Consider the following 17,606-nt stretch of genomic DNA (forward strand, 5'->3'; position numbering starts at 1 on the left):
CCTGGTTCTCACCGTCCTTCTCCGGACAGGGACGGATGACATATCCCTCCCTCCTACACTTTCATTTCATGCTCTTAGTCGTGGCATGAACTGTGTACTCAAAGTTGTCCACTTTGAACACGAGCGCGATGTTCAGCTCTTCATCAGTCTATCTAGGGACCATCATAACTTCTCCTGAATGAGACGGCGTGCTTCAGGTGGGGACTCTTGTAGCCAAGCAGGATCTTTTTAATAGGAGACAGGAGTTGACCGTATCAGGACAACTCCTTCTCCAGGATCTCATTGCTGATGAACGGTGGTACATTCGATATCATCACCTTCTTAGCAGGTTTCGCCAGGGTGAGGACGGGGGTGAAGATGTCCTGAATCACCACACCGCTCTCAGCTACCCAGTTCACCTTCTCAATGCTATCGAGGAATATCACCACCACGCTGTTCATTCAAGAGGCTGACTTATGCTGCCATACCTGATCTTCTCTCCCACTGCTAAACTAGCCTCTTCCACCGAGCGGCTGACTGCCAATTCCAGTTTAATGGCATGGAGACGCGTCAGTTGCTCAAAACTGGAGCTCACCAACATGTCACCCCTGTGGGCTACCAGATTGCCCCCTAATCCCCCCAAAACACCCACAAACGTAACTGTGATTACACTATTTTAACAGAAATGGAAATAAACATGAAAAAAATGGCAAAAGACAGAATGAAAAACACACTAAGTCGCCACACACTGCTCATACTTCCTCTCATGTCATTTCCCAGCATGCACCAGGAGAGAGAGAGAAAGACCATTATTTTTATTTATAAGCATTGGAAGATGACATCCATCTAAAATTCAGTTAAAAAAATGGTTTTGACCTTTCTTGCAGGTGCTGCTGATGAGAAGGCATTTGATGTGTTTCATCACTGCATTCAACATTTTAATTTCCAGTTACATTGAAGGACATGAGTTCAAGTTAACTTGACTAGAATACAATCCCAAATTTTAAGAAATAAATTGACAATGAGGTGCTCTATTTCAGTTTAGATAAACATAGCAGAGATAAAATGAAAAGTAACTGTCTTAAAAACAAGATAATAAAAGTAATTTTCAGATTTAGGATCACTGAAATCTGAACTCCTGGATTTCCAAATAGTTTGCAGTGAAGCATCCAAGTGGCTCTGCTCTGCCACATTTAACCTGTTTAAAATCACTTTACTAATGAAAGTCAAAATTTCTGTATTTTTTTCCCCTTACTGTCCAGACAGAAGATTCTCATGGTCTAAATTCAGCCTGTGGTCCATTAATTGGTAGCCTTTGCTCTAAAGTATAATCAGTATAATTGTCTTGTGTATTTGTGTGCATGTGTTGTGTGTTTCCACACCATCAAAGTCGAGGTCACATAAGACAGGGCATCGTGCTTTTGGCCTAAGTGTGTGAATGCAGAGGTCTGAGGAAGGTGACTCCCACAGTGTGTAATTAAATAGAAAACTGCCTTGCTAAATGTGGATTCTCTCCAAGTGAGTGCTTCCTCGCTCTGGCATCTGTGCCACACCAGACCGGCTTCCTCTTCTCATTTTTCACTGCACTCTTCACACTGTCAGAGAGTTCGATGAACGAACAAGAGAAAAAGAGCTGCATCATGCTTCACGGGTTATAAGTCATGAACTCTGGAAAACACAAAATGAAGTTTGCCTTACCTGAAGCTGGAATCCTGTGCCTCATCATACTGCACATTTCACAACACTGACCCCACTTATTACATCGACAACAGAAATGAAAGTGGAAGCATTGGACACTTGTCACAGATAGATCTTCTTTGATGTGGAGCCAGAAATCTGAGGCACAGTGCACGTGTACACACTCAGTGTGCAAATTTGAATACAACAAAAAACCACATTGTATGACTTTAAATTCAAACTCGTTCACCAGGCTACAAGTAATGAAACCTTTTATTTGTGTGGGTTAGAAAATGATTCTGTGCATTGGTGTTTAACCATGGTCACCCGTACGAAATAGCCTGAGACCATCTGCGATTTATGATTCGCTCCCACTGGCAAGCCAGGCTGAATAATTTACATTGTGCTGAGGTCTACGTGCCCAGAATGTCTGATGCCAAAAATAGAGGGAGGAAGGGAGAACACAGAATGAAGGGGATACATTCAGACAAGCTACTGCTCCTGTTAGGATGTGGCACAATGTGGGTGTGTCGAAGATACAAGAGTGGGTAGCAAGCTGATTAATTGGCCAAACATGCTGAGTCACACAGAAGTGTTCTTCGGAGTCTTGCTAAACCGTGCACCCCCAGTGTGTCACAATGACACTGTAAACAATCCACGTAGGAATCTCTTTTTCCTTCCTCCTCAGCACTAGAGAGAGATGCTCTACTGAGTCTGTGATCCATGCATCAACAATAAAGTAGGTGGAAAGGATGAAAAGCCTTTTTTCCCTTCACTGTCAAATCCTTTTCTAATAGCTCAGGTGAAAATCAAAAACGGTGAACATCAAACAAACAAATGGTGCTCTAGAACATTAACCAGAGAATAACTGTGTATTTTTGAGACTTCCTCAAAAATACACAGTTGTGTGTGTGTGTGTGTGTGTGTGTGTGTGTGTGTGTGTGTGTGTGTGTGTGTGTGTGTGTGTGTGTGTGTGTGTGTGTGTGTGTCTTTGTACAGTTTTGAAAAAAAAAAGTCTCTGTACTCCTGGCTATAACCTTGGTTGGCTCTGACTCTTTCACAGGTGAATGCACTTTAACAATGGTGCAGCTCCATAGCTAACAGCCCTCCCACAGGCCTTAAAAACTGCAAGACAGGAGAAAAAATAAAATAAAAAAACAACTTCAACCACATTTTTCATAGCAATCTCATGCATTCATTTTGGAAAGTCATAAGTAAAAGTCATGAGCATATTTTCAATTATTAAAGATAGTGAAATGAATATAATAATTGTTAAACTCTGCTAACCTCACAGAAGCACAACGTACTATTTGTCACCAAAGCACATAAAGTCTGTCCTTGAGGAAGCTTTCTTTTTGCCTTTGAACACAAAAGTAAGCAGGAAAACAGTGATCGTGTTCAGTGATAATCTTCAACTCGTGCCAATCAGTTGGCTTAATCTCATTGAGGATTTAATGAAAGTGGAGGACCACAGGCAGCACAAAGTTAAACTGAGGCAGATAAGAAACTCCAGTGCCCTGTAATTGGACCTCATTGATCTGCTGGGTTTATAGATCTTTATCATTTTACATTATGTAAATTCTTCTATCTCACAAGAGCATTAGCAGACATTGCTTGTGTCTTTAATTTTGACCCCATATGGTTGTGAAAAGCTTTGTATATAAGGGATAATGGTATTAAAATACATTGCAGGTTACTGTTCTGTAATATTCTTTCATTTTGAGTGTTCCACAATAATATCACCTCACAGCCACAAAAGTGTTAAATTCTACTTACAAAATTGTCTTTACTTTGGACTTTCAGGTGTTTTATACACAAATTTCCTCCCCAGAAAACAAATTTTAAAAATCTCCTTTCCATATTTCCTGAATTAAATCGAAAACTATCTGCTTACCCATGTTCTACCCCTGTGAGCTTATGTCCACAGAGACCCCATGGGCAGTTGACAGATGGCAAGGCATTACCATACACAGATGCTCAACCTCTTATCTCACACATCTTTGCCAAGACAAAACACATAAAGCAGGCATGGAATCAAGCAGTTGAGGGAAAGATCTGGGAAGAAGTATTGAAGGAAGAAAGGTGCATTCTTACATGACTGAGAAAAATTTTGTCTAACAGCAAAAAAAAAAAGAAAAAAGACAAAAATTTGTGTTGTCATACCAGGCACAAACCCACAAGGCTAAATATATATATATATATATTTATATATATATATATATATTTTTTTTTTATTTTTTTTTTTTCAGTTTTGAATGGGCTTATGCAGTTGAATTCTCAATTAGAAATAATTCATACTGTCAAGTGAAAAATAATCAGTGATGAAATTTCAAATGCCATTATGGAAAAACAACATAATTTCTGAAAGCATGAGGCTGATATATATATATATATATATATATATATATATATATATATATATATATATATATATATATATATATATATATATATATATATATATATATATATATATAGTAGTGCAATAATAGAATATCATCAGCATACAATACATATAATGATGAGTATGATGAGTAGTACTGTACCTTTTATTGTGGGTCAAGAACAATAGCAAGGGCAAAATCCTCCAATACTTTCGCAGTGCCTTTAAATGGGAAGACTAAAACATCTTTACATTGTCTGCAGTGCCAGCCGGAGGCAGTGGGATGTGGATGTACTGGATAGCACTCTCAAATCACAGGACTTTATATTACATAAATTATGGTAAAACATGGGAAAAAAGTGATGAAGCAGGGCGTTGGCGTTTAAATTCAGATCATGAAAGTTACAGAAGGAAAGTCGTCAGCATCATCTGTCTGATGAATAGACACAGTAACGTTTTCAAACGCTTCATCATATGCTAACACCAATCTGGGTTTTACATACACTGGGATCATGTCAATCCATGAATGCACTGCGGTAATCCTGTGATAATCATGAGAAACAATGGGAACCAGTATCAGCCAAAAAGGAATTACATAACTGCCTCGCAGAATCTTCACATCAACAAATTGCATCAAGTTATTTAACTTATTGTAACAAATAGAATTTGCACAGAGAGATTTGATTTTCATTGTGTCTGCTCCTAAACCTTGAACCTACAATCCAGCATGAGCACATTTGAAAGTTTTCAAAGCAAAAGTCAATCGAAATATCATTAGGGTTGTATACAATTTTGTTTATTTTTTAAAATATATTTTTGTTCAAAGTCAGCATTATGCCATCTGTGTGATGTTGAAATCACATTCATATTTTATTTTTCATTGTATTTATTTATTTATTTTTGTCTACTATAATAATCCCTGGGGGGAAATTAGAAGCTCACTCTAGCACACGGTTAGTTAATCACACATGCACATGTAGTGTGTACAGGCCCTGTAACACACATACACAAGGGGTCTGTGGGCATGCAGTGTGGGGTGGAAGGGGGGCGCACCACAATGGGCAGCTCCGTTGTGGTGCGCCCTTAATGAGCAACTGGTAAAGGGGATGGCGCCTTGCTCAAGAGCGCCTCAGCAGGGCTTGCTTTGACGTGTGAGCTGACACCTCCAGCTCACACCCCAAAATGACTGGGCGGGAGTGGGAATCGAACTGTCAATCTTGTGATCATTGGATGACCCGCTCTACCCCTAAACCACTGATGCCCCACTTTTTTAATTTTTTTACATCTTTGTTATATAACCCTTATTAACTAGTTTGGTGTTGATTGATGTGATCAGTGAAATTACTAATTTAATTCATTTTGCTATTCAATGCAGCATCAAAAGTGCATTCCCCATACAAAACTACATTCACAACACTTTTTATTTAATCAGTAATGATGAAAACTGTATGTGACCATGATTTAATATGGACTACACAATAGATCAAATACCTAAACATGTTTCACTAGTTTTCTAATTTTGTTCTTTTTTTGTATGGAAATGAAAGACATTCATACAGTGCAGTGAATGTCACAATGATTTGTCCTGACTTAAAGCAGTGGATATGTAACCAGTGAACAAAGACATTCAGTGAAGCACTCTTATTGTAGATACTTGAATTATATTTTGAAGTATAAATTGTGTGTTTTATCTTACTTATTTTGCACATCTCAATTACTTTACATTAGCCTGGAATTATGTGCAAACAAAAACACCTAAACCTCAACCTTAGCTGCAGTGTGTGGAACACAGCTCCAGATTGAAACCCAGCTTGGGGTAAAGGTTAATGGAAGCGACCTGCAAAACAGAATTTTACACTTACTGCGTCTGCTGTGCCGAACTTAGGATCAGAGCATTCTTTGTACCAACAGCAACTCTTATGGAGAGGAATAATAGCAAAGTGGAGGTAGAGAAAATATTTTATGTGTGCAAGGAAGTGTTAGCCGTATAAACTCTCTGGATATTTTGTCGATGATTCAGATTTACAGGTGAACCCGAGAAATTCAGTGTCAGGTTGAAAATTGCCTTGAGGCAGGTTAAGATTCTTCCAGTTTTAAGATCAGAGAAAATGGGGGGAAAAAAGAACACCAGAGAGAACAAGTCACCAGTCTAATATGAATACAAGAAGGACATAATGGAGGTGTCTCTCACCCTGGAGATAGCCTGAAAATATCTCCTGTTGTCAGAATCACTTAGACAGAGCAGATGGACAATGGAAGGGTGTACATTAACAGATCCGTCATCAAATGACCTACCGCCTCTGCATCCATCTTTCTTGTGTCAAGATTTCTCAGTTCCAAATCTGACACACACACACATGCAAGCACGCACGCACGCACGTGCGCACGCGCGCGCACACACACACACACACACACACACACCATATATGGACTCTAATGGACGAAAAAAAAGCAGGACAGAAACAAAAAACAAATACAGTACAACAGTTATAACCTGCAAATCACTTCAGAGATTATTTGACTGAAAAAATATATTTCTTGCTACTATTGTCATTTTATAGCTATGCATTTATTATTTTGCCAGCAGAACTTTTCAAGAAAGTTGTGACAGAAACAGTAACTTGGAATATTCCACGGGTAACAGGTTATGCAACAGTTTTTAAAAACGTTCAACACACAAACCACATATACATTCATGCATGCATACCAACTATGTATGGTTGGGCAATAAAGATGCTAACCTAAGTCAATAAAGTTTTTGAGACATTTGATGGCGGAAGATGATTCCAAAAGTTTGGGATGAGCATAACAATACAGTTACAGCAAGGAATTGATAAGATTAATAGGATAAGATAGTAATTCTCTGACTGAGTTGTATGGAGAGATTTTTTTTGAGTGCCTGGACACTGGAAAATTAAAATTGATAAGGAATGCAGGCAGACTAGAAAGAGTGGTACATAATAGTGAGCAGCCCGAAACATATATAGGACAGGAAGTGCCTCATTAGTTTGTCACGCCATAGTGCCATTTCATTTGCAGTTACTCCATCATTTTTACTCCTCCACAAGTCCCTTACAGTTACTCATTAACATGTAACATTTGTATTAACTTGTTTAATTTACCTCACATTGTTAGATTAAATGCACTCATAACACTGTTGACTAACTATCTTTATTTGTTTGTCATAGATTTAATGGGTGTGGTCACCATCACCTTTCGACTCTGAGTGATGACTCAAAATACTTGACAACACAAGTCAGTATTCACCCATTCACACTCAGAGGTCATCATAAAGGGAAAGGCAGCACTTCTTCATTAGGAGCAATAACCATGATGACAGTGCCAGAGTCAGAATGAGTGGATTGCAGAAACCACTTATCACCTTGAGGGCCCTAGAAAGCATGAAAGAAATTTCACTGAATTCTGACTATGGGTATTTTAGAATATTTGAACAAAAAATATTCCTATCAAACCTGTTATATGGAGATGGATGCCCTCCTTGGTGGGGGTCAAAATAAATTACACTGAGTAATACTAAGTTGCAGGTTGTTCACAAAAGGCCGAGCAGGTTGTACTTCCCACACATTTCTGACACCTTTCAATTATGTTTAACAATGTGTATACTCCATATTTCTGTAAACAAAGTAATTCTGGCAATAATGATGTAACCATATATTGTTTCCCCCAGGATGCATTGCAGTTTACAGCAAATGACTCAAAGAAATCAATGCATCACAAAATTGTCAGTATTTCAGTGTAAATTTATGGAAATGCTTTACATAGTTGGAGCTTAAACAATCAAAACATTTACAGTCTCTATATTACTAAGTATGAGGATGATATGTTAACACTTTCTTTCATTTTTACATGTACATGATGTTTGTTTCATTTGTTATATCAACAGTCAAAAAAAGATGAAAGTGGAGCGTTTGGGAAATAAATGAATCATCGAGCTTTCAAAGAAGACAAAACATAAATTAGACGTTTTCCCTGATGATGTGGCATTTTCTTTTTTTTCCTGTAAATGTGCAGAATAGCCTACTTGACAGACACTTAAACCCACAAACAGAGATAATTCATTGGGAGAGTAAGAAGGTGAGGGTAAAGAATAAAGTTTTATTTCTTGAGGAAAGAAATCACTGCTGTACCCTGTAAGCTGGCACTGTCTGTATCTCCATAACTTCACAGGGTATTAATTGTTTCAACGCTGTCAGCAGAGTGGCCTTTGATTGTTGAACCAAATCCAGAATTGAAGTCATCGGCCAAATTGCATAGGAGCAGACACTGAAGTTGGCCACAGGGAAGGATGATGAATTGGAAGGTGGTGCTTGAGAATGTTTGGCTCTGTATATAGAGCCATACTAAAGCCATATTACCAACTCTGAGCAGGTGTAAAACCAGCACTAAATTGTATTAATACTGTATTGTGATGTTTTGATGATTTGTAAAGAACATGATTATTGTAAAGAAGCAAGAAATAAATCCACTTTATTATTCAACCGTAAGGGAAATTATTGGTCCACTCTAGTTAGTAAGTATGCAGATGGTGACAGGTAAAGTGGCGGGCAGCTCCTTTGTGGTGCCCCCCAATAAGCAACTTGTAAGGGGACAGTGCCTTGCTCAAGGGCACCTCGGCAGTGCTCAGGAGATAAAGTGGCACCTCTCCACTCTAACTGCCAGTTCACTTGAACCTCCACGATTCAAACTTTTTGGTTCACCTAGTTCACCTTGAACTGACCACCCTCCAGTCTCCAGTCCAAGTGACCTGAGCTACTGCTCAGGTTGTGTGGGCAAGGTTGGTAAAACACTGTGAATAAGTGTTGTCTTATTTGGCTTCAACAGCACTTTCAGACCATTTTCCATAAGTGGTATTTAGAACCTTAACTGACGTAAATTTTGAGGTATTAATATTAAAAACAAAGTACATTATACATAAATATCCTAAAATAATGAAATGTACAGCTGAATTATATGTCATTACCAAAACTTAATGTCGTTATCATTGCATTGCCCCTATGAACATACATTACTGTGACAGTTTGACCCTCGTTGCCATTTAAAATTTACCCATTGTATTTGGTATTACATTGGTATCAATATTGTTTAAGTTAATATTGTTTAAGTTGTTTTTAGAATCATAACTTTTATCTTTATTTTTGAAAAGGTTTTAAACTTCTTGATACGTTTACAATGTGTAATACATTTGGTGAACTTATATGTCTTGATTGAAAATCTGCAGATAGAGAAACAGATTTCCTTTACAGAAAGGTGGAGGTAAAATGTTGAAATAAATAAAATAAAACAATGCAGATAAAGTACCAGTGAGGCATTTTACAATGCTTTATATCTATACCAGCACGAGGAGGTATATTTGAAAGGAAAGAGTAACATAGGCTAGGAAACCACTGCCAGTAAAATGCACATTAAATACTGAACTGCCTATTTCCTCCTTAAATACACCCAAGCTTTAAATTGTAGCTGAGGTGACACTGAGGGAGGCTGCTGTCACTGAATACCATTGTATTTCAAAAAGGGGTTAGCTATTACGGAATGTTAGTATTAGTCCCTGAGTGAGTTATCCTTCTCTCCTTTGTCTGAGCACAAAAAGCTAAGAATCCATCCCTGAGCAGTTTAAGGGTTCAATCTGCTCTCATTCAGTCACTTAAATGTAATTTTTGTACCAAGGATGGCGTCCTGCATTTGGACCTCATTCTTACATGTCTCGGTTTCTGTATAAGGATGCAGAAATTTAAGAGGACCCTGTACTGAGTTCTAGTATCTGACAATTCTTTGAATTACAATGAGTGGGAATCAAAAGCCATCCCAGTTTCAACCTAAATTTGGCAAAAACTAAGTGTTAATACTTGACATTCTGGAATTTTAACCTGAAAAAAATTACTTTGAAACAGAACAAATATAATGTATTTCATATATTATGAAAAACTAAAACTGCTGCTATTATCTGAACAGTAAATAAAATATTATATTAATAATATTGCTATATAAATTCAATTCAATTTGTTTATAAATTAAAAAATAATTAATGAATATGATAAATGTGTGTGTGTGTGTGTGTGTGTGTGTGTGTGTGTGTGTGTGTGTGTGTGTGTGTGTGTGTGTGTGTGTGTGTGTGTGTGTGTGTGTGTGTGTGTGTGTGTGTGTGCATGCGTGCGTGCGTGTGGGTGGCCACAAACAAAAACTTAATAATTCACAGTAGCGTTTTTCTGCTACTATGCATGTTGCTCAGTGAGACTTTGGCCATTCCTTGCTTGGACAACCCTCTTCAAATATGACTTGTATTCCATTGTTGCCGCTAGAAGGAATGCTTTCACATGGATGTCACTCAGAACAGATCGATGCTTTGATTTCATGTATTTCACACTCATGTTGTGAGTGTGAAAGCACAGCCCATTTGACGTTGGTGTGTTTTTCCATTGGCACACTTTTTTCAGAATGCAATGGTCCCTTCCCTTAAAGCAGGTCTCAGTTGGTCATCCTCACAAATCTTGTCCAACTCAGCTGCAGCCTCATCTGTGGCCTTTTCAGTCTTAGATTATGGAACTGGGTTACGGTTAGAGTCTCTAAGCATTTCATACATTTTTTGGAAAAAACTGAATCTGTTTTTCTGCTCAATTTGCTAAGTTCAGTTCCTTTTGGAAATTCCTGGTTGATGTTAGAAAGAAGTGAGCTGAAGTGGCGCTGAAGATTTGAAGCCTCGGAATGTGCTAATGACCCCTGACATATAAGGCAGAGTTGCTTGCCATTACGTTCAACAAAAAATATAAGCTCTCCCACTCCTTTAAAAACGCCATGTGTTTGTCTTCATATTTTCATTTTGCTGCACATTTTTTCCTGCCGTTTTGAGAGCTAACTTGACACAAATTGTATAATCAATTGATCTCAACCCTACTAGGAAATGTTACATTGTGTGTGTGTCTTCTGAGTGTATACAGGTACGAGAGAGAGGCAGAAATTGAGCGAGAGAGATTTTGATTTTTAACATCAATTTTATTCGTAAAAGTGAAATTACATAATAATCACGTTGATTCAAAATCCAAGAGATTCGCTTAAAGAGGATTTTCAACAGTACTGTGCGTTTTCTGAATAAACAAACATCTAACCTTTTAACATTTATAATTAAACTAAAAAAAAAAAAAGGAAACAGTAAAAAAAACAAAAAACAGTTATCCGTTCTCCTCAATCATTTCTTTTACAATCATGTCTTTTACTTTTTTCCTGAGTTCTTTCAATCTATAAAAGTCTTTGTCTGTAAAAACTGGCTCACCACTTCTTGTTTTACTTGAGAGAGAGAGAGAGAGAGAGAGAGAGAGAGAGAGAGAGAGAGAGAGAGAGAGAGAGAGAGAGAGAGAGAGAGAGAGAGAGAGAGAGAGAGAGAGAGAGATTTTACTTTTAAAATCACATTTATTCATGAAGTCGGTATTACAAGATAGTTACATCAACAAACATGTAACTGTTAACAATATCTAAGAGAGATTCACTCAAACATGAACATACAAGAGAGAGAGGACGACTTGTATTTCAGCTACATAATAATAATAATAATAATAATAATGATGCAATATTTTCTATAAATACGTTTATTGGCATCAATAAATCCTTAAAACGTGGTTGAAACTTTAATTGAACCAGCAAGTAATGAATCGGTGATCATAAATAAAGGATGCGTGGCTGTGGCTACCTTGAGATTGTTCGGTCGTAACTCACAATGCGCCTTTGGACGAGCTCTTGGGTCGAAATCTCACCAGAAGAGGGCATTCCGATTCTGCCCGTCAAAGTTGCAATGACATGCAGACGTGATTAACAACAGCGTCGTGCTGTACTTCGAGCAACGTCGACAATGAACGGAAATCTTGGATAAAGAGGTCGATCTTGGGAAACGAGTATTCAGCGGGAGTGGTTTTTTTTCGCCAGAGACTTCTGGATAAACCGTGCTTTACTTTCCTCTGTGCGCCATGCGCTGATCAGACTGAGCATCCTTTAGAGCTCGGTCGTGGGGGGTTACTTGATAGAGGAATCTAAAGGCTGCTTGCATCATTTGGAAAATCACTTCCTTTTTTTTTTTTTTTCGTTCATTTTTTTGTTCAATTATAGGAACGTGTTTCGGAAGTTCCCTCACAGGATTTTTGCATCTTCGTCCGCATGCACTGACATGAATGACTTGGATGTGGCTGCGTTTTCTGCGCCTACTGCGGTACTCTTTTTGACTGTGACTTGAAAAAAAAATACAAATAAAATCAAATAAAACGGTTGCTTTTCGTACTGGGACACGGAGAAGGAGCTCTGAAACTGGATTCCTTTTTTCAGCCGCTTAACCCGGAGTTGGAAGTAAATGACATTCGCACTGGTTCAGCTGTACGGTTGTAAATGCAGAACTAAACCGGATAGCGCATCCAGGTCTAGGAGAGTGAAAGGCAGGTGCGCTTTGGAGTCGGCGGCTGCGCGCAGAAACCAGGCGAGTGGATTTGGACGGTACCTGTCTGTGGAGAGCGCTTCATGCGAACGCGGATGTCGCGGGCTAGAAGCCATTAAAACCTGTAGGCTGGAGCTGACAGATAAGCGGATATGGGTAAGTCATGTTAATGTGGCCGTCTTCTTTTTTTTTTTTTTTTTAATTTTTTTTTATTAAGCGTGGGTTGTTTCGAAATTTACTCCATCTCTCCTCCGTCTCCGTGCGTCTAAACATCTTGCTTCTGGAGAGCAGAAGCAGATATGCGCATAAAAAAAAAACGGTCGTCTTTTCAAATGTACTTGCGATCCAGTAAGGGTTTTTCCTGTCTTTTTTTTTCTGAGTGCATCTGGAAGCTTGACGGATGTGACTGAACTGTGTTGAATGCTGAGACGCAGAGCTGCAATGCATTTTTCCTCCGTTTTCTTGCTGGATTGGCTAGTTATGCTCTTATTATACAGCGATATACACTTAAAGATTTGTTCTGACACATATGCGACTATACCTACCTTCGAGAGGACTGTCCATTTTGTCTGAGTGGTTAGACTGTCTGGCTCATTGATATGGATAGAAATGCTAATCACGGGAGATGTTGGAAGCAAGTCAACTTTATAAAGCGTGTCCCTGCATATGCATTGATTGTCCTTAATCTGTACGCACGGAGCTCATTGACTGGTTTCGTCAGTGCGAACGCCTCCCCAAAAACTCTAGAGAGAGAGAGAGAGAGAAAGAGAGAGAGAGAGAGAGTGTGTGTGTGTGTGTGTGTGTGTGTGTGTGTGTGGGAGGGGGGTACGTGCGTATGCGTGTGTGTAGGTTTTATTTAGCAGGCTTATTCTCATTCAAGAATGCCGGTGTAATCTGCACCTAGTGCCAAGAGGAACTCTCCAAATCGAGTAAAATACTGCACCCGTCCAACTAGTGTTCTCTCTCTCTCTCTCTCTCTCTCTCTCTCTCTCTCTCTCTCTCTCTCTCTCTCTCTGTAATAAAAAAAATAAATAAAAAAAAACTCTTTCTCAATCTCTCTCCCTCTCTCTATGTGTCATTAACTCTCTCTGAGTGATGCATGATATCTCTGTGGTTCTGTTTTCTGCATGATTTTAAAGGCTGATCAGAAAAAAAAGAAGAGAGAACTAGTTTTTGGCCCTTGTCCCTACAGGTGCCCATCAGTTAAACACTTGCATCCTCCTTCCACCACCTTACTGCCAGCCCTTTCACTCTGTTCCTCTGCTCTCTCTCTCTCTCTCTCTCTCTCTCTCTCTCTCTCTCTCTCTCTCTCTCTCTCCCTCTCTCTCTCTCTCTGATTTGTAGAATCCCCCCTTTTTCTGAGATAAAAACAAAAAACAGTACTTCATTTTTTTCCCCCCGAGATTTATTATCTGAGGTAGGCTAATCTCCTCAACCATTCTTAAGTGGTATACATATGGCCAAGTTCACTGGTGGTGCTGTACCATTAATTGTGAGCCTGCATGATATATCGACCCACAGTGGGTTACTGCACCACATAAATAGAAGGTATAACGGGACACAAAGCCATACAGTGCAAGCTGTAGGAGACTCAGACAGAATTTATGTGCGCTGCACACCAACAAGATATGGTTAATCAAAGAAGTGTGGTTTATGGACTTGATTTTTTCCACCTAATATCAAAGCATGTCAGAAAATGCTACATAAATGAGGTACAGCAATTCTGACTGAGACACACGAACACATGTAGGAGCCACATCTGTGTCTAGGTGCATAAATCAAACAAACATAACAACTTCTGCCAACCAGGGAATGTCTTGCTGTTGCCCATAATTATTTGAAAATTACATGGTGCTGTAATCTCAGTTATCTGCCATTGTCACTGACTATAATGCTCTTCATTAACGGCATGCGATGCACTTATGTTTCATGGACCATATCATTAGAGATCTGCTTTGCAGAAAGACAGCAGTTGGGTGAGGACAGTAAAAGTACATTCAGAGATGTAGCAGCAGAATATTTAGAAACTTCAAAGCCATTTTGAGCATGTTCATCTTAAACACTTTTTATTCTTATAAAATATAGTATATTGAAAATTATAATATATATAAAACTCAGCAAAAAAGGAGGTGGGTGTCATTCCATTCCTGTTGGCTCATCTGCAGTTCACGGTTAGTCAGGATGAGGAACAGATTGTCTCCTGTTAGCTGTACAGCATCCAACAGGCATTGTTGAAATGTCAGGTGAAATGTGCCTTTGAGGGCAATAGCTTGGCTTTCATTATTTACATTTGTTTCTGTTTAAGAAAAAGACAATCAATAGTTCAAGATGCTTTGGGAATTCAGTGTCCATTAAGCAGTCTGTGTTCATCCAGGATTGAGTGCACCATGGAGTGGTTCCCCAATAACACCTATGTATCTGTACTGGAATGATCCAGGACACAAGTTAGACATTTGACCAATTTATAGAAATATAAATGTTGTCATTTAGCCGCAACAGTTTCTCTATGTCGTACATTTATAGTCTGTAATATAATTAGTTTATTATCACATATCACAGCTTCACCTTTTGAGTAAATAGCCCACACTCTTACCTCTGCTGACATAATCCTAAATGTATTTTACCCTAAAGCTAAGTAACCATTCTCAAAACAAAGTTAAAATATCCTTCCTGTTTATCTAATTTCTAGTATGTTAAACTCAAATATGGTGTTCATGGTAAAAATAAATAACCAGACACACACACACACACACACACACACACACACACACACACACACACACACACACACACACACACACACACACACACACACAATAGCATCATATTACATTTTCAGAACTGCTGCGTTGCCAATAGATGAAAACAGGGTGACATGAACTGGATTTAGGTGTTTTGCTGGGTACAGAGTGTGTTATGGTACAGGAAAAAGGAACAGACTTTACAGTAACGTACGAGGTTGCAAGACAGTTTGTATTGAACCTTAATACCTGGAGAAGAATTTCCATTAGTAATGTGTCATTGAGAAATAGTGACAAACAGGAGTAGCTGTCTAGCTGGGGCGGCAGTAGCTCAGTTGGTAGAGCAGGTGTTCTTTGATCAGAAATCAGCGGCTTGTTTTACGCTCTCGACCAGCCATCTTCGGAGCACTGCCGAGGCACCCTTGAGCAAGGCACCATCCCCCCTAAAAGCAGCTCACTTTGTGGTGCACCAAGAAGTCGCTGCCCATCATTCTGCCTCCCACTGTGTATATTAACTGCATGCTTACAGGCCCCAGGTGTTTTGTGTGTGTTTGTTTCAGGGGCCTGTATTAACATATACTGTAAAGTGCTTGTGCATCAGTAAAAAGAGTGAAAAGATAATTTCCCCAAGAGGGACAATTAAGGTGTGTTTCTTTCTACCTTCTTTCTTTTTGTTACCCACACAGTTACTAATGTTTTTGTAAAAGGTTTTATACCCAATAATTTAATTTTTAAAATTGGCTAATTTATCAATATGCTAACCCTTCTGTTTTTACCCTAACCACAAAGAAAAGTTTTATGTAACGCTCCAAGTGAGACACTATTTCTTTCCAGCAAAGACTAAAGGCTGATTGATGTTTATTTTTAAAGTCCACCGACATGAATTGTTCCCACCAAGGGAAATCAGCAATTATAGAACCAATGTTGTTTCCCCTTTATGTGTGTGTGCGTGTGTGTGTGTGTGTGTGTGTGTTTGTGTGTGTGTGTGTGTAATACCCCCTGCAGTACTCATCCAAATTCTTTCAAACTAGTGAAAATATAGTATATGATAGGCACACCAGGACATTGTTTTCCAGCTACTGTTTAAATGGGTCTCATTTGGCAGGCCTTGCTACCATCTCAATGATAACTGGAGACTAATATGGTGGCTTAGGCCGGTCTGGGAAAATCTTTCTCCTGTGGGGTTCTGCTGCCATCCAGCCAGTATGTGCAGTCGGGCTGAGGCTAGTAAAATTTTGTCAATGACATGAAGGAAATAGCAATGAACCACTTGTGTGTGCTCAATGTGCAAAAGATAGTGAGTGTGGTTGCCAAGTTATTAAGCTACATTTAGTTTTATTTTAGGTCAATGGCAAAGTGCTCTTACTTTGTGTGTGTTCGTGAGAAGAGGCAGAAATAGCAACTGTATCTTGTTGACTTGCGGATTGCAGGCCTGCCTGCTGCTTAACTAAGCATTACACACACATATTCAGACAAACATGCTTTCACCATTTTAGATTTGGACTACTGGAGGGATTGTTGAAGGAACAATAATATGTTGCTTTACAAAAATGAAAAAAAAAAACCCCACAAAAAAACAAAAGAAGAAAACTAAACAAAAGAAGCAAAATAAATAAATAAATTAAAAAAAAAAAAATATATATATATATATATATATATATATATATATATATATATATATTCTTTTGTTGTTTTTGTGGGGTTTTTTTTTCATTTTCATTTTGTTAGAGTTGAGCCAGAAGCTAACAACAAAGAAAACATGGTATTAGAATAGTATTAGAATTCAGCAAAGGAAGTGAAAGGGCTTAGAAGATGTCCTGACCACATGCATGGCAATAAATATCATGCCCAGACTACAGAGTTCAAGGACATGTATGCTTGTCATATTTAAAATATACAATTTATATTAAAAAAAAATCAAGAATTTGTTAATCAAAGTAGACACAGCACACAACCAGTAATGGTGAAAGGTATGTCAGGTCAGAGGTAACACAGTGACATATTCCATGAATCATAACTCACAGGGTGACTTGTGCACCTTTGTGAATAAGATTAGAGAATGCGGTGGCTTACAGAGGCATTAGCACATAGAGCGCTCATTAAACCACATACAGTGTCAGTAAGGGGAGAAAGGTGACTTGTGAGGCAGTCTAAATCTGAGAGAGATGGCGGAGTCACTTCTAATAAACCTAGCCTATTATACACATGGGGGATAAAAGCAATAGGGGGCTTTTTCAACATCCGTCTGTGACACAAGAGGGAAACATAATGTGGAAAACACACATTCATGTTAAACGGCCCCCACAACCTGAACCCCATATAAAATCCAAATGATGCCTCACACGAATACTTTGTTCTATAAATGTAGTTTGTAGTTACCAGCTGTGTGTGTGTG

General features: G+C 38.6%; 1 protein-coding gene across 1 annotated transcript in view; it reads left to right on the top strand.

Annotated features, from left to right (window-relative positions):
* Positions 1 to 12,622: 12,622 nt before the first annotated feature.
* LOC137608837 (leucine-rich repeat transmembrane neuronal protein 4) overlaps positions 12,623 to 17,606 on the top strand; it is a 97,198-nt gene continuing 92,214 nt past the window's right edge. The window contains exon 1 of the mRNA XM_068335428.1: positions 12,623 to 12,626. Within this exon, the coding sequence (XP_068191529.1) occupies positions 12,623 to 12,626 (4 nt within the window). The remainder of the gene's footprint in view (positions 12,627 to 17,606) is intronic.

This window comes from Antennarius striatus, chromosome 15 (genome assembly GCF_040054535.1).
Source record: "Antennarius striatus isolate MH-2024 chromosome 15, ASM4005453v1, whole genome shotgun sequence".
Lineage (NCBI taxonomy): Eukaryota > Metazoa > Chordata > Actinopteri > Lophiiformes > Antennariidae > Antennarius > Antennarius striatus.